The sequence below is a fragment of the Syngnathus leptorhynchus genome, chromosome 15 (assembly GCF_054491065.1).
Source record: "Syngnathus leptorhynchus isolate UIUO chromosome 15, UIUO_Slep, whole genome shotgun sequence".
NCBI lineage: Eukaryota > Metazoa > Chordata > Actinopteri > Syngnathiformes > Syngnathidae > Syngnathus > Syngnathus leptorhynchus.
Window position 1 is genome coordinate 6,709,697 of NC_141209.1, and position 22,756 is coordinate 6,732,452.

General features: G+C 44.0%; 1 protein-coding gene across 2 annotated transcripts; it reads right to left on the bottom strand.

Moving 5' to 3' along the window:
• Positions 1 to 1,312: 1,312 nt before the first annotated feature.
• LOC147045392 (fibroblast growth factor receptor-like 1) lies at positions 1,313 to 21,813 on the bottom strand. 2 transcript variants are annotated; one of them, XM_085932003.1, is made up of 7 exons: positions 21,622 to 21,813; positions 20,822 to 20,919; positions 7,802 to 8,074; positions 4,095 to 4,181; positions 3,737 to 4,021; positions 2,914 to 3,267; positions 1,313 to 2,800 (listed from the first exon to the last, which is right to left on the bottom strand). In XM_085932003.1, exons 2-7 carry the CDS (start codon positions 20,904 to 20,906, stop codon positions 2,367 to 2,369), a joined length of 1,518 nt encoding a protein of 505 aa, XP_085788129.1. In that variant the 5' UTR covers positions 20,907 to 20,919; positions 21,622 to 21,813; the 3' UTR covers positions 1,313 to 2,366. The 2 variants fall into 2 exon arrangements, with proteins under 2 accessions (XP_085788129.1, XP_085788130.1); XM_085932004.1 differs by lacking the exons at positions 3,737 to 4,021; positions 4,095 to 4,181.
• Between the last annotated feature and the right edge of the window lie 943 nt (positions 21,814 to 22,756).

Sequence of the window (22,756 nt, forward strand, 5' to 3'; positions counted from 1 at the left end):
TGGCAGTATAAACGCATTGTTCTTCGATTTGGTCAACTTTTTGCAATGTCGACTCTTAAAATTCTACATTAGATTGTGTTTTATCTTAAACAGTGACGTGTGCTTTTTTATTATTATTATTTTATTATTTCAGGTGTCTTAATCCATCCTATTTCTTATCATGGTCCAATTGTCTCATTTCAGGGGCGCATCTGTGTGATAAACAGCCCTCACCATGCCCCTTAAACCGCTGGGCCATATACTGTCCACACCCCATTAAAGAGCCAACTTTTTTGCTTGCATGTATTTAAAATTCCGTTTCAAAACAATCTTTGAACACACCTGTGGGGAGCCAAAACCCTTGTCACCACTGTCCTTGTGGTCATGGTGCAACCATCAGGACAAAAGTGAAGTTCTGCCAGTCCACAATGTAGCCCTTCTTCCCGGACTCATCGCACTTCACTCCCACAGCGGGACAATGCGCTTCCGAAACGCTGAAAGGAAATCTTAGCTCCAAAGGGAACATTAGAGTCGCCAAAATGAGAAAAGGCCGCTGGTCGTCTGGTGCTGGCTAAGCGGGGGCCTGTCACTCACCTGGAATAAAAAGAATGATACAAGAAGACAAGTCCATTATTCCTGGGCTCACTTCATTCAAGTAGTTTGCCCAACACTACTCGAACACACTTATGAACATCAAAAAATACACAATACCACATTTTGTTCATTTAATCAAACCACCAAATGAGATGATTTTATATGAGAACATTTGGGATTGTCAAAAAAAGAACCGCTTGCATACACAGCTAAATCAACTACATGTGAATAAACTGTACCTCAAATATACTAAACACGACACAAAGTATACTTATAAATGCAAAACGCCTTACTCAGAAAAACAAACTTCTTTAGATACATTAAAAAAAAAAAAAAATCAAAATAAATTAAATATTCATGACTCAATTTGATTAGAAATGCATGGAGCTTCACAAACTCATTTGGTTGAGAACTCTAAACTAACGGTAGCAATTTGGCCAGCTAATTCAAAAGACAATCAGGTAACACTGAAACATACTCCACTCATCCCTTGCAGTCTTGGACTATGTTGGTAAACTTGTCAGACACTTCATTGGGTGCACATTAGGCACGATTTCATTGACAAATTAAAATTATTGCAAAAAAAGCCTTGGCAAGAACTATTGTTTTGATTGACACTGTCATAAAGTGATTTGCTACAAACCACCACCAAAATTGCCATATGTATATGATGACATAAGCCTCGTTCCCACCGACCAATCTACCCAACTCGCTTTTTTTCGGTACCTCTGTGTTTCTAAAAAAATAAAAAAAATTGCCCGGTTCTAAAACGTGACGTAAATCTTTTTCTGCATTACCTGCATTTTGCTCCCAAACACAAACGACTTCTCTCGAGTTACAATCTGCAAAGTTGATAACAGCCATGTAAACTTACGGCGAATGTTCCATCTCCCTCATTTTCAATGCAAACAGTCGACGGTAGTCCTTAACATGTTTGCTTTCGCTTGCACAACTTTTTTTTTTTTCAGTTGCAACAATGAATCAAAGTCACGCACTTTCCTTTTTTTTTTTTTTTTGCTCGTGAGTGCAATGTGCGCGAGCGACGATCGCTGTAACGTGACGTCACTAATAAGGTAGGGAGGGGCTCGTAGGTTGTGGCAGTGGGAGCAGAGTGGATACTATCGGTGGAAACGAGGCTAGAATGACCCTAAAACTCGTTTTTAACACTTACATGAAATTAGACTTTGACTTTACTCGACCAAACTCACAATAACTGGATGCCTCTCTGATAGTGTCAATCAACTGAGCATTAATATCCTCGCAAAGACAAAATATTTGGAATTGGGTGTTTAGACATTTCATGTGATTTAAAAAAAAAAACAAAAAAAAAAACAGATAGTGGTCTTCATTGTAAAACATGAAGCGTCTTTCACAAGAGAACAACCTGAGTAGGATGTGTCAAACCCCTTTTGTCCACCTCCAGTACCATTTTGAACAGCTGATGAAACCGAAGGTGAAAGCGAAAAGTTCCGGATGCTTCCTTGCAAACGTGACCTTTTTTTTTTTTTTTCATGAGGGCGCAACAGCTGCGTTCACACTCACACCAAACACAACTTCCCGTCCTTTTTTAAATTAAGTGCGCAGGTGAGGACTGGCGGATCTTTAGTGGCGTGAGAGTCTGACAACTTGGACACACACACAAAAAAAAAAATATCAAAGCGACAGCACCAAATGTGATGGTGTCGTCACGTTGTCTTTTGACTGGCCAATATGGGGGTGGGTCCCCCCCGGTGGGTCCCCCCCCCCCCCCCCCCTGACAATGTCCCGCCGTGAAGTTTTTCTTTTCTGATCCGCTAACACTGGAAATGAATGTGTTGATGCTGATGCACTTTGCCGTCCACGTGGGAGTGTGTGTGCGTGTGAATGTCAGTGTAAATTTTGGGATAGATCTTCGCCGGGATGGCGGCGCTTCCCTGTTTGAGGAGAAGCTGCTGCTGCTGCTGGGCCAGGTACTCCTCGTAGTTCAGGGAGCTCCCGCAGTCTTTATCCGGGCTGGACGAGCCGGACGACGGCGCGACGCAGCTTCGCTCCCGCTCTCGACACGGAGGGACCCGGTGGGGGGCGGCGGGGGTGTTCCCGGGAGGGGGGCATTGCTTTCTACTCTGGCAGAACCAGAGGAGCACGGTGCCGAAGATGAAGACGATTCCGGCAGGGATGCCGATGATGACCGGCCAGGGCAGAGAGCTGGAGGCCGCCGGAAAGACGGGCATCATGGGGGGCTTGGCGTCTGCAGAAGAAGGCCACCAATCAAACTTTTCACACCACACTTTGTCTGATAGGTTTGATTGATGAAAGTACGACACTACGAAAAAACGTTTTTAACCATTTGTGGGACCTCACCTGGCAACACGGTGAGGAAGGCGCTGCGGAAGCTGTATCCCATGGTGTTGGCACCTAAGCAGATGTACATGCCGGCGTCCTCCTCCTTGGCGCGGGTAATGAGCAGCTTGTTGAGGTAGGAGCCGTCGGGTCGCGACCACACCTCCCCCGTGGGCAGCACCACGAAGCGGTGGTCTCCCACTTCAATGGTGGAGTTGTATCGGCTCTCCTCATTAGTCTCCACACGCTTCAGCCACTGGATCACCGGCTTGACGTCGCTCCTCACTTTGCACTGGAACGACGTGGTGCCTCCGTAGTCCACCGTGGTATTGAGGGGGTGAGTGCCCGTCAAAACGGGTTTCGAGTTGGTCCTCTCTGCAGACACCACACAAATAGAGATGCGCTTTTTAGAGCTTGGCCTCGGGCGTACAACTCTGACAGACGGACAGACACGGGGATGGAGAAGCACGTGTAACACCATAAGCATGTGTGATTAGTTTCCTCTTTTTCTCTGCTCCCGGTTGTACAGTGCAGGCAGCTGGCCTATAATCAAATCCAGATTGGGTGGAGGGGCTTTGAGTTAAAGCATCGCTTGCCCCCCCCCCAATTCCCCAGAGCGAACGCCACGGGACAAGGCCTCACTCGCCCGCTTCCTCAATGTGCTTCTCATGGACGTGATTATACACATTCATCCAGCATGTGGTGAGGATGTGATGGCAAGTCAGGACTAGGTACAGGAGATCAGAGATGGTTTGAAAGGTTACAGTACTTCCGCTATAAAAAAAAAAAAAACACCACAATTGCCATCCTTGTTTATTTTTTTACGCTTTCCTGCGATACTCACGTATAACCTCCACTTTATACGTAGCGTTGATTTCTCCCGCCCGATTTGATACCCTGCAGGTGTATCTGCCGCTGTGCTCTGGCATCAAGTTCTTCAAAGTCAAGGTCCACTTGTTCTGACGACCCTCGCCGACCTCCTGCTCGGTCAGCGGCCGGTCGTCCTTCAGCCATACGATGTCCGGCCGAGGCGTCCCGCTGGCGGTGCATTTGAGGCGCACCGAGCTTCCCACGGGTCGGGCTATCACCCTCTTCCTCATCTTAGCGGGCTGGGTAAAGCGGGGGCGCACTGACCCCACAAAAAAAAAAATCCTCTAATCAATTATGACTTAATCAATCATGACGTGTGATGCAAGACTTACCAAGCTTTTCTGCCAAGCTGTCAGAACCATGCTCTGAATGTGCACCATCAAACACGGCAAGTCTGGTCCTATCAGAACCTGAGTCATCTAGTGGAACAAGAAGACCCAATAAAGCAATTTTCTCAATTATTTCAGTTCTTCTAATTTCTACTTCCTGGTCACTTGCATATGAATAAAGAAACATCCAGGACATAAAATATCTTGTATTATGGAAAAAGAGACCCTCAAACGACCTTGAGCAAGACCTTCAAGTTGCCCTTTAAAGGAGCCCGTTGGCACCTTCTCATGGTAGCCCCCGCCATCAGCCGGATAATGAGTAGTGTGAAAATAAAGAAGGCGCCGCAATCCCTATTAAACTGCATCACTTGGCGCCATCTTTGTAAATTCACCATTTGTACGTATAGCGGGTCGCATGCTTGGGTCATACCGTGTAGCATTTGGAAGTAATACGATGCGAGTTTTTTTTTTTTTTTTTCATGAGCGCAATTCCAGGAGAGACAGCTGTGGCGTTTATGTCAGCGTCTGACATCATGCCACGCAGTTAAGACGTAGCTTACGGAAAGTATAATGACTGAAACCCAATCGAGCGTTTGTGATGGCGTATCGACTTTTTAAATGAAGGGGCTGATGAATTAAAAGGAACGGGTCGCCAACAATCTCCATCCGACATCGATGCTAAGTAGATGATTAGCAAGTAAAAATCATAAATATTTAGAGATGATATTTTTGCGTTCCAGCGCTTCATACATTATTTCGGACAAGTTGTTTACATACGGTTTGGCACGCTCCGGTACCGGGTAAAGAGAGCAGATGTGAATTCTACCCCCCCGGACCCCGAAAGCTCCGGAGGGTTCTAGGTACAAACCCTCCTTTGTTTGTCCCCTGCAGCACCAAGGCCTAGCCATGATGTCACGGCTATTTGAAGGGCCCTCAACTGGCCAACTATAATAACCCATTCCTTTAAAAAACATTCTCCACTGGAAGAAATCACCCTGTGTTGCTCGCTTCGGCGCTCAACATTCCTGCCGGGTCCTGAACCTCCCAATCCAAACAGAACACGGTCCTTCATTGCCGGGGTTTCTTTGGACCGTCCCCCCCTCCAGAACTCAATTTCCTTTCAATATTTTGGTGAATTTGGGAAAACAATGGCGCCCTTTCTGCGTGATTTATTGCTAACCTTGCTATTATTGTCTTTACACAATGCTGGCTGTAGACAGAGGTCAAGTTGAACATGACCTTGCTGCCCATTCATTGCTATTTTAGCAAAACCGATTCTCAATTAATACCTTGAATAGAAGCTGCGACTTCAATTTACTCACCAAATGTTTTGATTATAAGTGCTTGGTGAAAATTCCAGGAGTCATGAATCAAGAACATGAATAGGCTACACATCGAGAAAAAAAAAAAAAATCCACCCTGAATCCTTGCATACTCTTGTTACAGTTTTTTTTTGGGGGGGGGGCTGACGCCATCCGCTCCCACTTCATTCACAAATTCAGCTACAGGAAACAGGTCAGTGGCCTCCTGTGCCAGTTGAATCACAGGAAAAAGCCCGAATGATTTGGACCCGCAATGAGCTCCAGATGTTGATGGCGACAATGTAATGCAAGGGGAAAGTTCATCACACTCCACTTCCACAGGTGATCAAGGAACACACAGGACATAGTGTTTAGCTTAAAATCATCACCAGAGTGGAGCAGAAGATCCAAATGCTATCAGCCCTGAATTATTCTGGCGTTTATTGCTCGTAAAATCCACACATAAACATGACGGTCCAATGTTTAGGTGAGTTCCCGGAAGGTTGCTGCAGGCATGGCTCCATCCTGGAGGGGGAGCCTGGAAGTGATGGGGCCAGTTGTCAGGAGACCACCCTAAACAGGCCTAAACAGCCAGCTGGAGGGATTGAGGAGGCGCCATGTTGCACCGACTGACCAGATTCTTCAGATAGCTTTAGGGAGGACAGGCTGTCTGCGGCAGATGGGGAAAGGACCCACTTCCCCGCCTTTCGTCACTCGCATCTCTCCGTACTGATGATCCTGGCGTGGTTTTGCAGCCGGATCGCCTAAACGTGCTCTGACCTCATTCATTTTATTTTTCGAAACAAATGTTAAGATTTCATAAATTCTCAATTGTTTTCACTGTGATCCTGCTAGTCGTCATTTTATAAACGCAACGGCTTCCCAGAGGCTGCTTGTAAGTCAAATTGTTTGTGCAGACACATGAAATTTAATTCAATTAAGAAAGAATGAGATAAAAAAAGGGAGGAATGTGGAAAAACATGACCCAAATGAGAGATAATAAAAGTGTCGCTTCATCATATTTTATATACCAAGCAATCATTTTATGCAAATGACAAATGTCTGATCAACTCAAGCATCTATAATTACACACTAAAGGTGGCCATAAAAAAAAATAAAAAATTTGGAGCAGGCCAACCAATGGGGACTTTCAAAAAGGCTTTAAAATAACACGCTGCTGGTGTCCTGTTATAATTTCAAAATGAGCTCCAATTAAAAGTGATAGTAAAAACTCACAACGGCCTTTATGTGATGACGTCTGACTTTTGATGATACGCACAAGGAACCTTGACATTAAAAGCTGGCTGTATGCCTCCAACTGCAACCTTTCATTTCAGCACATTCAGCAGACACCCCCCTTTGAACTCCTTGGAAATAAACATGCGTCCACACACAAGCCCTGCTTTATTGCAGTAAAGCACCTTTTTTTTTTTTTCTGTCGTCCTACCACATCTGCCTGATTATGGTTCTTCTTCTAAAGGCGAGCGACAGTGCACATTCTCCGGCCCTAATTAGGCATCTTCGAGTAATTAGACTAAACACAGCCTTCACGCTCAGCTCCGCTCATTCATCATGTCCCAAAAGGAAATACACTCGCTGCACAGACACACAAACAGACACAAAGGCTTGTTATGCCTCATTCATTCGACAACGGTTCGTTTACGCTGACTGCGTTTCTTTCGGTGGCCCTCCCCCCTGCCGACGATGAGAGTCGCTTACGGCGGAGGAAGAGCTCCAGATTTATTTGATTCATCAAGGATGAAGTAGTATGAAACAATATCCCGTGCTGCTGTTGACTTTGGGCAACTGAGAGGTAGCGGCTGTAACACGCTCAACTAGGAAAGGATTCACCGCTAAACCTTTGGAAATCCACTTGCCTCTCGACCTTCACCTCAGGGAGGGGAGGGGGGGGGGGGGGGGAGTTCCTTTAACAAGTGATCCACAGCATGTTAAAATGAACTTTTTTATAAAAATGTTCAAAATGTGACTAGATTGTTCACATTATATGAATACTTCATTTTCAGTGAATTTGACAAGACGTGTGGTTGAACAATTCGCAAAAAACGTGCCTAGGAAGTCCCATGAAACTTTTTGTATGATGTCATACAAGATGTCAGCCTATCACGCGAGGGCTCAGGCGACCATCGTAGAATTCAGAAAACACCAACAGTCGTGATTGGTCGTTACCCGAGACCTAAGCGACTGCAATGTTATTGCAAGCTGCTCCGTGAGATAGATAAAATTGGATTTTTCTACTTCATTGATATTCCGCAAACACAATATTAATCTTCATAGCGTGTCCAGAGTAGTGGGGCTAATTAAAACACATTATTTTAAGGAACAATTTTAAGTTGACTTAATTAAAAAAAAATAAAAATGTCATTTAAAATAAAAGAACTTTATCCTTACCAATGACAATGAGGGTGTAGTTGACGTTGACGCTGCCAAAGCCGTTTGTGGCTTTACAGATGTACGTGCCCGTGTCGTCCGCCTCCACCTCCTTAATCTTCAGGCCCACGCGGAGGATCCGGAAACGGATCCAGCCGCTGTGGATGTTGCGTCCATCTTTGGTCCACATGATGAGCGGCGGAGGATCTCCTTCCACCGGGCAAGGCAGCTTGATGGCGCTCCCGAGGCGAACCATCTGTCGGTGAACGACCTTCTCAGATATACGTGGAGGTCCTGAGGGTGGACACGTATACAAATCGTCAACTCTCAAACTCGCTACGAAATAAATCTAGATTCAAGCAAGTGTAACAAAGATATCTGTGCATATTTTCGAAGGAGGGGAAAAACTCTCCGTTTTACAGATTGGCTTGAGTACAGAAGTTCATTGTTGAAGCACGAGTCGAGCAAATGGGGGGAAAAGAAAAAAAAAAAAAAACCAGATTGGTCAGGGGGCAGATGGAACGAGACCGAGGTAATTTGTCATCTTCTTGTCTGATTACCCAGAAATGCTGAAACTAGATTGTAATAATTGGACAGGGCCTGTCGTCTACATTCAGCACAGAGAGGGCAAAGTGTTCTGGCTGAACTTTTTTGTGTAGCGTGCAAGAGATCAAAGCTTGTCGGTGGGGTGCGCGGGGCGGGGTCGCACTTCGACGGACAACGGCGGCTCTTAATTGGCTGAGGTCCGCTCCCTCAGATCCGGTGTAGTGAAGCGGGCCGAAACACCCTGTGATGGTGTTAGGAGGCCCGCACCACTGCTCGCACAACACCGGGCACCAAGCGAACCCCGATCCCCGGCCCCGCCCCCCCCCTGAAAGCTAAACAAAACCCCAACGGACCAGACAGCCAATCAAATGCAACCAAACCCTATCGCTAGTCTGGGCCTCTGAACAAATGGCCTGCTCTGGTTGCAGTAAAAACAATGGCGAGGGTAAGTACACATGGCTCCTCCCAATGCATACACACACACACACGCTCAAACAAACACACACAAGTCACATTCCTCTGGTGCATTTCACACATAATGGTAAACAAGAACTTTATTGATGGGGCTGCAAAAAAAAAAAAAAAAAAAGGGGGGGAGGGCAGCCAGGTAATTCCATCTGGTTGTTTCATCCGTCACATTGCCGACAGATGGATAAGAGCTGCGTGTACAACATCTGGGCGGCTGGATCAAGCAAAAAAAGGTGGAATTTTTTTTTTTTTTTCGGGGTGACTCACATACTGTATAGATTCTAAGTTGAAAAGCATGTTCGTTTGCAGCCATGCATTCTATCATGGGAAATTGAAAGTGTCATTGTTTATATCTGTGACGAGAACGCAAACCGCAGTCTTTTTTTGGCTGTTGTCAGCTGCCGCGTATCTCACCCCTGCTTCTACCGCTGACCTGATTTTGCTCAGTTCATCACTTGATTGATTCACAAGGAATCGGTCAGATGTTTACATGACAATTACATAAACTGCAATGTATTGCAAATCTCAGCAAATAGGTCTCAGTGTTCTTAATCCAACACTCCACGAGATTGTGTGTTCCTTTCAGATTAATGACTGGGTTCGAAAAAAGCAAAGGAAAAAAAAAAAAAATCAAGTCTAATCCAAGCACTTTCCTTTCTAAAAAGAAAGAAAATTTAACAGTTAATTTCAAGTCAACCAAGTGAGTCAAGAGAAAAAATATACTGTACGTGAAATGAAAATAATAACTTACTTCACTTTATTTTCAGGAAGAGTTTACATTCAGCTTCCTGCGTACGACCTCGGGGGGGGGGGGGGGGGGGGGGGTTTCCTTGAACTGTAAACTCAGATCAGTGAGTCTAACAAATGCTAAACAGCCAGCACCCAACACAAATCTGGCATTGACTCCTCAATGATACATTGTGACTACTGTAGCACACTGTAATATTCCTTAAACATGTGTTTCCACTTTCATTTACTGTCTTTCATCACTGTCATCCTTGCTGTGGCCAAGATATGGTAAATAATATGGAATGTTATGTGGGGACCCCTTTCGGCTCCAGACGTTTCCAAATGAGTCTAATGCACGAGACGCTTTTGGCTAGTGCTCCAAGCGTTTGGTATGTGCAACAAATTATTTCCTCCCTCAATCTCCGCTTTTAAAAAAAAAAAAAAATCTTTTGAACTCCCTTCTGACAAACAAGGCAAAAAAGAAGAAGAAGTGGCGAAATCAAGGACGTGGTCTGCATCACGTAATAAGTATTTCCGCTTGTGTGCATGACCGCTATGCTTTCTTCAGTAAGGGGCTCTCCTCCACCTCCTCCCTCTCAAGGACAGGTTGTCTTTAACCTTGAAGTTGAAAGCGCCGAAAACCACAGAGGCTCTCTGTGCGGAACGGAATAACGTCTTTATCTGCATGATTGAAAGGCAAAATTTAATCGCAGCATTCTGATGAAAAAAATAAATAAAAATGAACTAAAGCTGCCCTCTGTGTCATAACGCCGTTTCCCGGGCCTACTACGGCGAGCTGAAGTTGTGATGAATGATAACGTGCCAGCTTCACGTCAAACTGGCTGCGTACTCAAATTGTTAGAATTACTCGCCACTCTGTACGGAAAACGATACACGCGACCATATGGGCTTCCCCGTCTTGCGGCGCTGGTATGGAGCGCCTTATTATAGCCGGGCTCCATGTGTGAATGGAATCTTTCATAGTGCAGGAAGAGGAGGAGAAGAAGAAGGAGGAGGAGGAGGAGGTCTGGCGACTTACAGAATTAGCTCTGTTTGTCTTTGCTCCGTTTGGGGATGGATTATTTGAAGAGAAAAGGCCACATTCAATAAGTTGCATTCTTGTGATATACTAAATATAGAGCTATAGAAAACTCATGACGTGCAGGGATTCAAGTCGTGTCGTGGCAAACCAAATGCCAATAAAAGAGGAAAACGAAAAATCACCATTACGATGGATTGAGTCACATTCTTGTTTATGAACACCTGTGGATTTGTAATGGCGTGCAGATGCCGCCCCATAACACTCACACACAAATTGTTATTCCAATCACTGCAAATATATCAATAAAGGATGGATAATAACCAACACCTGGAACTTCAATGACTGGATCATACTTGCAACACCGCTTGCCCCATCCAGGACGTGGTTACTCAAACATCTGTAAACATCATCTCGTAAAAAAAAGGAGTTGCTCCTTAATCTGCGGCCAAGTGCAAGAATTTGTTGTGCGTTCAAACTCCTTTTGTACACAGCCAAACCGCCGTGATTCATTACGACGAGAAATGCTGCTACGTATTGTGTGATCGTAATCCTTTACTAATATGATGCACAATTTTTCTTACCACTGCAGAAAGGGTAACAGCGGTGGCGAAGAAGTGACGCACTACAACTGAAAATAAAATAAAAGTTAGGAAAATGGTTCACGTATCTCTGTACTATCTACTCAGTAAGAGCCAAAATAAATAAAAATAAATAAATGGATAAATAAATGGATCAATGGATAAACAAATAAATAAATAAATAAATAAATACATAAATAAATGCCTCACAGTTCAACTTTGGATGGTAAACTGTACAGTTGAACCTTGACCCACAAATGTAACTTGTTTTGTGACCAAGCTCTTAATTCAATTTACTTGCATATTAAAAACAAATGCAATAAAACTAATACAGTATTTTTTTTATTTTTAAACACATTTTAATATAAATATTTATAAGGGGTGTGGCCAAATGAGTTGAGTGCCCCCCCCCCCCATACACTCAGGAAAAAACCCAGCAACAGTTTGTAACTAGAAAAGCTCAAGGCAAAATGTCACTGTAGTTACTTTAAGGATAAATAGCAGAGACAGATAAACAAGAAAGTGCTTCCTCCTCTTCCCCCCCCTTTCCTCAGTGGCACTGTGTCAGGCCAACAGACCGTACAAATGCAAACAGACATCACAGAAGAGCGCACTCTAATGGAGTCTACGCTAGCAGGGGCTCTATTGCATTTTGCGCCTCTCACAACCTCAGGCTCAATTGTGTAGTGCACATCAACAAAATGAAACGGGGGGGGGGGGGCAACAGAAAGTTCAGGGTGAGCAACACGAGCTAGAAACCGAATCCACGCTCGGTGACTTCACATGAGACTGGAGAGAAGGCGAAAAGGTGAGGAGAAGGTTGCAGCCGAGGGAGTGTGTGAAAGGCCGCAAGTTTTTTGGTCAGGAGCTGGCTATACATTTCACAAGCACAGATACAAATCAGCATAACAAAAAAAACAAAAAAAAAAGTGAGCGGGAGGAAGATAAGAGGCGATAACGGTCTTTTCTTCCGCCATCCCGGCGAGAAAATCAATCCCCGTTATTCCCCTTCACGATTCTTTCAAATCAATAGTTAAGAGCAGGGTAAGACCAGTCGGGGGGACAATGGTTCTTTCTTCAGCACCAATCTTGATGGAGGCTTGAATAGCAACAGCATCCGTGGTGGGAATGCTAGCGACGGAGCGATTGGGTGACTTCAGGAACAGCAGGACGCAGAGAAATCGGTAAGGAGACGCTCCCTGATTAAAGCAGAACCTCTGGAATAACACGGTCCTCTTGTTCTCACCCAACCTTTCTCCACAACAACAGGGCAGCCCCTGCCGACTCCATGAAAAGAACAAAAAAAAACGTTGGCGTCATAAAGCTTCTAGAAACATCTCCATCACGAGGCCTGCCCATAACGGGGCCTACTGTGGCGCCTTTGAACTCTTAAGCTGCTATATTTCATGAAAGTTGACGGCCGTCCGCCGGCCCGGGTTGTCTCACTCGGCGGACTGTTTTTTGCAAAGGCAGCTAACTCGTACCACTGTCGTCTGAAGTTACGGCACGGTACAAATCCACGCTCCGCCCACAATAAATCAACGAGACATAAACGGTTTTATCGTGTTAGGGTCCCTGCAGTGTTTCAACAAAGACCACCTCTGTTTACATCATGATGACACGTTTAAATGGTTTTGTCTGTGGAAACAAGCAGAGGTGCTACTCCAAACACCATATAAAGTATTCTTAGGGAACGGAAGCCTCCTGAAAACATCGGCTACCAATTCAAAATGATCACAAGTTCCTTAGAGGAGCACTTTGATGATATGAAAGGACTCTTTTTAATACAGGTTAAAGGTTCCAGAAGCTTTTTTTTGCTGTCTGGGAAGTATAGAGACTTTTTTTTAGAAATTCCTCAACCTGAATTAAAGGAGGTCTTTCATGGTAGGTTTGCAGCGGCCTTCTTCTTTATTAGATGTTAATGTGGAAATGGATTCGTTCATACTTCAACTTTCGTAATGTCCTATGAAATTTCTTAAATACAACTTTAGAAAAGAGTCAGTCAACGGCCGCGCCGCTGACGTCACTTGAAATTCAAATTACAGCAATCCCTCGCTACATCGTGGTTCGTTTATCGCAGTTTCCCCTTTTTTTTTTTTTTATTGAATTGTGAAAATTTGTGAAAAAAATTCACATATAAATCGCTCCTCAGTATAAGTTTTTTTTTTAATTGTGAAAGTTTGTGAAAAAATTCACATATAAATCGCTCCTCAGTATAAGTCGCCCCCACCCAAACTAAGAAAAAAAAACGCGACTTATAGTCTGAAAATTACAGTGTATATATATATATAGTAAAAATTCAATATAGTAAAAATATAACAGATGGATGGATGCTCATTATCATAATTCTTAACAAAATTGTTTGCAGAGGGTAAGTAGTATTTCTAATAAAACAGTGTTGTTCCTAAATATTGGTGGCAAACGTGAAACCGCAGTAATCCGGTGGCATAACTTTGAAATGTAGGCCTGCCTTTGGCCAGACGTGCGCTGTCACAATGGGGCCACAGTGAGTAGCACTCTGCCAGCTTTATCTCACTCCATTAGGCGCAAGACTGGCGTGCACACCGCGACTGAGTGTGTTCTTTGGGCCACTTATCTGGGAAGAGGCACCCGGGGGGGGGGGAGTCTGGGAATGGAGAGAAAGGCCAGATAGAGTGACAACCAGACTGAAGGACAGGACGAGTGGCCCCGGCGGTGAGCCTGGTTGGGGGGTCGGGGGGGGGCGGCTAAATGAACTTGAAGCTGTTGTAGAGAAGCACGGGAGCTAAGATGGCAGAGAGGTCTCCTTTAACATCGCTCATAGCGAGAGGAGGGCCGCACGGGGGAGTGCAAGAGGATTAGGCGGGCTGAGGCGGCGGTCAGCAGGAATCTCAACAATCTCACACCCAGATCCTGGGCCTGGACTCGGCCACATGACCCTCTTTCTTTCTGTAGCCCAAAGCAGGGTACAAGACAGGCACCTGTTTATGGCTGTCTGTCTGTTTGGTGATGGATGGACCATCAAACAGTTTTTCCAATCATGTTTTTTTTTTTTACAGACTTTCAAGTAAATAAAGAAATAAGATTTTTTTTTTTGTAAGATGTCACGTACATCTGGAACTTTCCCTTCCTTGCAAGCCGCATTCTGTTCAGTTTGCGGTTGGTTTTAAGAGGCCCATCAACAGCGAGGTGCATCCTGCCACTCCCTTCTTCTTACATCTTCTGCTGCATTCCGCAAGCAAAGCAGACTTTTCATCAGCACTCTTGTCACAGTCGGGGGTACAGTACGGAGACACGCAACGAGCTGCAGATGTTACACAAAGTTTAGTCACTGTCACGCTGGTTTGAAGTGATGCCGGACAGTGGCCAGACATACTCTTGTTTGTGCGATAATGGAACAGCTTGAGATCTCCATCAGCTCGTCTCCGAGTTTAGAAAGTGAGGAACAGCCGTATTCCGGAATACTGGCAAGCAGCAGAACTTTCCAAGTAGTATTGTGAGATTCAAACTGGAGGCAAGTTGCTGGTGGATCAGCAAAGCTCCCGCTGACAGCGATGGGGCCTTTTCACAATCCAGGAATATCGTGTAGAATCAATCCGTCATCGTGGGAGCTGTTGAGCCTGTCGTTAACATGTGCTGCTCATTTTTTCACTGTGACAATTTGTTCCCCAGTTTGCTTTAGCCACTCATTGACATTTTAGATTCATTTGAGAGTTGGTACATCAGTTCTGTTATGATACACAATATGGAAAATGCTAGATCGGGAAGGAAGAGCGACAGAAACAAAAAAAAAAAAAAAAGCAATGGAATCGGATTTTGAGGTTAGAAGTCACATCTGCACACTTTAACTGAGCCAGTGGAACGTTGTGAGGTACTGGAGACCACTAAAGTGTATCTAAACAACGTCAGTGAGGTACGAGCCAAGCAGAAGCTTCAGAAAACATATGCTCTGCATTTTTACCACATTTATCAACTCAGAGTTGGACTATAAAGTTATGGAAACCATTGTCACTTCTTTTTCAATTGACTCTATAGTGATGACTCAAGCGCCTGGCTCACATATGACGATTTATTTCCTCTCAAAGTTGTCTGATGGCTTGGTCGGATGAAGAATTAAGATTCATGGGTCTAGGCAGGGGTGTGCCTTAAAAAAAAATGACTTCCTCTATTTTTTATTTTTTTTTTTAAGCCCTTTGGGCTGCAGATGATGATCATAACAGACACGCCACTGTAAACATAGTTAAGATCATCTCTTCTATTAATCATCCATGCTTAAATGTCTTGAAGCAGATACATGAATCATGTCAATAAATTGATAGAGTATGAATGGAGGCCACATGTGCCAAGTCCATCTAAAGTGACCCAAGTACGCATGAGGAAATGCAATCTATCTGAGTAGCTACACTGTAAAGAATGAAAGATTATGCTCCTTGCTCCCGAAATGATTATTCCTTGTCGTCCTATTCCGCGTCGTTCCAACTTTGAGCGAGGGGGGGACACATTTTCCATTCATCACAGATGAATCGGGTCCCGTCTTCGCCTCTGCCGCAGCACTTAGGGAAGGAAACGGGGAGCAAGCGTGACAGCGTACGCTTGAACAGTGAAAAACTTCTGTTTTGATGAAGTGTGACAAGCATTGGCCCGAACGCCATTGAAACTCAATGAAAGGGGAACAATGTGGTAAAGAATTTCCGAGGTCACTCAAAAGAATCGCTAATGAAGAAGAAAATGGGATTGAAAAAGGCAAAAAGCTATGTGGGGTATCATTGAAGCCCATCAGAGGTGAACTGAAAGAAGGAAACTGGGAGGCGGGTGCCTGGAAGTCAGCAGAGGCCTCATTCAAATTTTCTTATCCCGAACGTTCCCTGGCTCGGCTTTCTTCGGGCCAAGCCAACCCGTCGCTGTTTCCACGGCCATAACTTTCAATCAACCATTAAATGCACAACGGGGGGGGGGGGGGGGTGTTTATGTGAAAGACAGAGAGGATAAATGTGTGCTAGTTGCTATGACAACAAGTGATAAAAGCCTCAAAGCGCATTTGGATTCTTTTGGAAGCACGACGTACATTAGTGTTTCTTGACTTGTTTTGGCGTTGTGATAATGAGACTAGAAAGTGTCACAGCTGGCGATGACAAGTCCAGCAAACAAACAATCACAGGAGTTGGCAAGAAATACTTCTGCAGCGTATCGGATAGCATCACAACCTGCTGGGCCGAAAGACATCCCGAAAGTCGCCATCATTCAAATAAAGCATCTTTTCTTAAGATAACAAAAGGTTGTCATGGTTCTTTACTGACTACGGTGTAGTTTCTTTGCGGGCCAGCTACATTTTGTGAAGCCAAGTCAAACACTGTGGTGTTTTTATTATTTCTCTTTAAGAATACGATAGCAGCTCTTTTTCTTTAAATGGGCGAGATATCATTTTGGGGAGGGACTAGGAGTTGTGTTGAATGATACTTGCCATTTACATTTCAATCCCTTAATTGTGTTCAGAAGTGATTTTTATATATTGTAAATAAATATTTTATACAAATACAGTGGTACCTTGACTTAGGAGTTCAATTTGTCTGTTGACCAAACTCATTTTAATTTACTCACATATCAAATCGATTCTCTGTACTGAAATGAATTGAAATTCCATTCATCCGTTCCAGTTGTATGTTTTTAATCGGAACGGACCAATGTGGAGTTTTTGAAACCGATGTCAATTTCGATATTTCACAGAATGATATTCCAATAACCCACGGGGCGATTTATTTCGAAAAAATATATCCATTCATCGCCTCCAGCCATTTGAACCTTTCTCACGGCTGCCGTCCAGTAAATCTGGTAGATCACCGAAGTCAAAGCGGCAAAATGCGTGGTTAGCATTGATTAACACGTGGGGTTAACTGGTGCATTTCACCCAAGAGCATGTGTGGTCTAAAAACATCCCCAGTCCAAACGAATGAGCTCTGGATGCAACCTCTTCTCTCCTCCAAATACAAACAAGTAAGCATTAGCATACAGCTGACAGAGATAAACATGGAAAAGTAGACAATGCCTTGTTAAAACTCCACATGAATGCTAATTGGAGTGGCCATTTAAGTCAGTCAATGAAGGAGTGTTGCTAAAAGAGATTATATGACCCCTCTTAAGTAAACACCGAGTGACCTCTATTATGACTACTTATCACTGCTACAGCCCTTTCCTTTCTTTCCCTGCGAGGGGTGAAGTCTGACACATTCCTCGGCCCGCCAACTGCCGGGGTCGGCGGCGTGCGCTGATGGACACGGATTGAAAACAAGCGTATTGTTCTCACCTCTGGGAGACGTAGAGCTGGGTTTTAAAAATTGCCTCATTATCAAGATATTTCCAAGGGTAATTTGCTTCATAAAACATGCTGCACAATCAGATATACGGTCAATATTGCTAGTTCTCACGCACACCTAAACCGCAGCAGCACTGAGCACCCGGTTTGCTAAGAGCGTTTAAAATGAATCTGCCCCCGTCCGACCTGTGGGACGGCCACATCATAATCCACCCATTGTTCGTCGCAAATGGACCACCGCTCGGTAAACGGGGGAGCTAAGATGAGCCGAGAAAGATTGAAGGGCGGAGGGAGGTGAGGAAAGGTCAGTCCGTGCCTTGTTTTAACAACAGCACATTAAGTTAACCTACTTCCTCTAGCTTTACAGCGCTAATAAAGTAGAGGAAATGCAATGACTCGCTGGCGAGACTGACTCTGCCTTGTGCGATGATGTATCGGTCCTACAGATGGAGCTCAAGCAGAAAACGAAACGACGTTCCTGAACCCTGAAATGGAATATTCAAACATAATACACAAGGCAAGCTATTCTTTCTGTCCCCCTCCCAAAGAGTATCTACCTTGGCCCTTGCTAGTCAGGAGATATTCCAATACGACAAGGACTTTGGGGGCATTGAGTTACTTTTGAATTTCACTTCATTATGCGTAAAGGAAATGGAAAACTCTGCGGATGTTGCCAAATGGCCTCGTGATTTTAACAGCCACTGGCATACCGTGCATCACAATACCTCCTTGTTATGGGAGCGTGATGTAACGGTGCTGTAAAATGTATATTTTCCGACAGGGTTGCAGAGTGTGCGCTAAGCTTGTCCAGATGTCTACAAAGGTGTGTGTGTGTGTGTGTGTGTGTGTGTGTGTGTGTGTGTGTGTGTGTGTGTGTGTGTGTGTGTGTGTGTGTGTGTGTGTGTGTGTGTGTGTGTGTGTGTCTGTGTGTGTGTGTGTGTGTGTGTGTGTGTGTGCAATTGTTTGCTGATCATTGAAATGCAAGGAAATAATGTGTTTTGGTATTTGCCAGAGGAGACACCTGTTTTTCTTTTCATTCACATATGTGGAGAACACACCGTTTATCTACCGTGGCTATTTTTTTTTTCTAAATACAGAAGAAATTGGACTGCCGGAGCAAAGTTTAGATTTTGGAATATAAACGGGCATATGACTATATTTAATAAGGTTTCCTTGAGGGGGATTTATAAAAAAAATGAATGCTTCAATTGAATTGTTGCTTGCAATGGCTTTGATAAAAATCACTCAGAATGTTCTGACCTCTTGATTTTGTGCCAGTACTGACAACTAAATCATGTTGACACCGTAGTTGTTTTCGCACTTTTTTGCACAACTTGCTTTCGTCAAACAAAGAGCTGGAAAACACATTTCACAATCCAATAATAATTTCCCGGTTCAATTTCAGTTTGTATTTGAACCGTCCTCTTCATCCTCTTCTTCACATTTTTGACATAAGCCCAAACCACGCTTAACAATAATTCAACAGTCAACCACAACAATCAGTCACCACTGCGATGTTTCAAATACAATTTTGCCAAAGGGAAGCTACATTTCAAAAAGTTTGAAAAAGATCAAATTAAGTTTATTTGTTAAGCTTTTATTTTCATCCTAAAATTTCACCTATGTTTAATATAGAATTTGCCAATTGGGAAAAATTGCCTCAATGGTAAATTTATTAAGATGAAACGTGGCCAAGCAGTCGACTCCATTTTGCCTCAATAAATCAATTTCACACCATTTTGCAATGCCAATCTTGAATTTACATTACCCGTGTGACATTGGTTGTCACAAACACGCGTCAATGCCAAGTCGAGGTTCATTAAAGAAAGCTGGCAATGGAAAACAGAGGACCGAAAAGTTTCAGAGGTCTCTGATCCTGTCACCGCATTAGAGATTGTGCTGGGACACATCACTGGGCACCTCCTCTGGTTGGCTGCTGGGGGGGTGGTTGGGTTGGGGCACCAGGGTGGAGGAAGTGCAAGGGGGGGGGGCAATTCTCGCTCGACCAGGCGCAAAGTCTTTCCGATGTAGAGAGAAGGGGGGGGGGGGGGGGGGGGCGCCCATATGTTTCTGTGCCACAAGGACAGGGGGTGTTATGGGATCAGATGTCACCTGATGACTGACAGCGACAGGCTTAAAATGCTTTCGCTCAAACTTACGGCCTCCTCCCTGGCTGCATTGTTGAGCTAACAGCAGGAAAGCGACACGTCCGACGTGGTTTTACTGTTTCCAACGCAAAATTCAAAGGAGGAGGTGGGTGAAGGTGAAGGGGGGGGGGAGAGAGGAGGGTCTGGCCCTTGATAATTGAATTTACATTTGTCACAAATGTCATCATGCATTGTTAAATTTTACTGGGGTCGTTTTACAGCCTCTGCGGGCTTCGCCTGACTTCGAAAAGCGGGTTTGAGTCGGAGTCGCGGTCTGTATTTCACATGCTATTGTCGTTGGACTGTAAAATGCGGCTCGGCGTATCGAGCCGCAAGAACTTGTATTTACTCTGCTTCCACATGATCATTCAGGATCATCCAGGAGTGTTTGCCAACTCCATATCAGTCAGCACATCTGTTTGAGGAGCTTTGACAGAAGAATGATGAGGAACAGGCTCGATTTGACGGCCCATCTGTTCGTCCGTAAACACACAAAATGGCCTCTAATCGTATTTAGCCTTCAACGACTTGTTTACTCTCGGTTTAGTCGTGCCGTAAAGGCATGGCCGCCACGCTGTGAATGAGGCATTGTCTGAGCACCGACGGACCTAATCCCCCCCCCACACACACACACACCCCCATTCCTCCAACCTTCTAAACCAACGCTACCTCTTTCCTGCATCCCTGGTATTGCACCTATCAGACGCCCCTCCGAAATTTGAATCGCTTGCATCATTTTTTTTTTTGCATCAGACATGTTGGTGATGCTGCGTAAAATGACACAAATGGCATCCACGTGTTCTTGGAGGACCTGTTGACAAGCATGCTGGGTATTCTCTTTAGAAACTTATGTTCTGAGCCTGGCACGGGAAACTGTGAATTGCGGTCAGTATCTCGGCCAGCCAGCCAGCCGCGGGAGAGCTGGATTCTCTACACAGACTTGTGTTCTTTCACCCTGGGAAGCTGATGGATGATGTTTGTTTGGTTTAGCTCTGGAGAATGTGCGCACACACACGCACACATTTGAGTCCAAGCAAGTTTGCCCTTCTCTCATTCCCTAGCCGGTGTTGATTTTGGGCTCCTTTTTAGTTTTTTTGAACTTACTTTTCCGTCTCTTACTTCTCTGTGTGAAAACATTAACTGAGACTTCCCCCCCCCCCTCCCTCGTGCTTGAGTTATAATGAGCCATGCACACAAGCGTGCCAGTCTCACAATAAACGAAAGAGTTGACATTCATCTCACCTCGCGCACAGTGGACCAGTAAGACGGCCTCCAAGAAGAACAGCACAATCTTCAGTATCGCCATAGCGTCCAAACACAACTTCATGCTCTCTCTCAAACTGAAACAAAATGGACACAATGTGACATTCCAAATGGAAAATATTACTTGGAGTGCAAAATGATGCTCCACTAGTGATTATCAACCAGGTATGGCGTGGGATGTTATCCGCTATTAATTAAATAGATTAAAAATGATTTACTATGAATAATTTCTTTTTGTTAACTACAAATCATGTTTATTTGTATATCTATCTATGCCAGTGACATGAAGTGACAGGGAAAACAAAGGTCAATCATTTACCTGTCCATTCCTTTTTTCTGACTTTTTTTTGGGGGGGTAGGGGCAGTTTTATGACGTGCTGTAAAATAGGTGCCTCGGCTCATTAATGGTTGCGAAATTGCTTTACTGTGATGCATATTTAGGCAAAGTTGGTCATTTTCTCTACTGATGAAAATGGTCCCAAATGGCAAAACTGTTCTCAATAAATTACTCAACTTTTTCAGACTGTTTTTCCCGCAAAGTTGATCAGTGTTATTTGAAAAGTTTGTGTTCTGTATTAACGTGATTTAAGTCGTGAAATATTTTCCACAATTTGTTTCCAGTGATGATACAGTTACATCTTCGCAAAAAGTCCTGTGAGGTTTTCACTAAGAGTCTCGATTTCAGTCAAAAGACAAACATTACCCCAGAGTTTAACAAAATCAGAATGATCATATAGACACAAAAAAAATAGATCGTTATAAAAATGCTGATGACAAACCTTAATGTTGACTGAATGAAGTCAAGCCCGTACCAGCCTCTTGACACTTTTAGTCCGCGTTGCTTCCATGAATCAAAAGTGACACTTCTCGTACTTCTTTCAAACAAACATAACCACTATGGATTGTCGATGACATTCAAACAACTTAGCAAAACACAGAACGACGATCAAGTCTCGCCAAATAACACCCCCCCCCCCCCCCAAAAAAAAAAAACGGCACCGTATGTTAATATGTAAAATAAAAAGAGCCCAGCGTGCCTCTTTCCTACCTCTCCGCCTCTGACCATCAAGTGACTCGTGCCGTGCGCAAGCCCGTCGAGCGTGTGCGCGCTTCGACTTCTGACCAATCACAGAGTGCGCATGCGTTAACCCTTTAACTCCCAGGACACTTATGTTGGAAAGTGAGCCCCCCCCAGCATGCGTCCTTGTGGAAAAAGTTGTATTTTGTACAGTAACAGGTTTTAAGTTTTTATTTTTACATTCCCTCTTAAAACGTGTTTTCTTTTTTTTTTTTCAACTGAGTTATCATAAGTCACATTTATGGTGGAAAAACGTTTGATATCAACAGATTTGGGAATTTTAACAAGGGGGGTGTGTAGACTTTTTATATTCTCTGGATTTGTAATTTCAACTGAAGAAAGTTCGATTTTAATGCTAGCTAGTTGTGTGAAACACCATAGACAGGCTAACGGAAAAGAGCATTATTCAGGGGTGTCAAACGAAATTATAATTATGGCTTTCTGCACAGGGCTGTTAGGTATGACACTGCTTTTAAAAGTAGAGTCCAGTAAAAACTGTTTGTCCAAATGATCATAAAATGTTTTTGCATTTATTTTAAAGTGTATTTACAGTATTAAATAGTTGAAATACTGTACGCATACAGTTGACAATGTGCTGTGCTGGTGAAATCTGATGTGCTGATGAAAGCTACTTTCTACCAGGCAACGAAATGCTGCCACCTTTTGTCAATATTTGGATATTTCAATTACATTTTATCCTTTTACCAAGTGATGAAAAATCCATCTCTTATGCTGGCAAATGCAGTATGGTCAAGGTTATTGGAGGGGTGGTGGGGGGGGGGGGGGGGGTCATGCATTAGGTTTATTTGCTATTGTTCCCAATAGTTTATTTGACA

What these genes read in the sequence shown, in the direction of transcription:
- LOC147045392 (XM_085932003.1), bottom strand. Translation starts at nt 20,906, where the DNA reads ATGAAGTTGTGTTTGGACGCTATGGCGATACTGAAGATTGTGCTGTTC. An exon ending in CAGCTTGGCAGAAAAGCTTG is followed by an intron (nt 4,022 to 4,094) that starts GTAAGTCTTGCA and finishes TTGTGGGGTCAG; the next exon opens with TGCGCCCCCGCTTTACCCAG. An exon ending in CTTCCTCACCGTGTTGCCAG is followed by an intron (nt 2,801 to 2,913) that starts GTGAGGTCCCAC and finishes CTTCTTCTGCAG; the next exon opens with ACGCCAAGCCCCCCATGATG.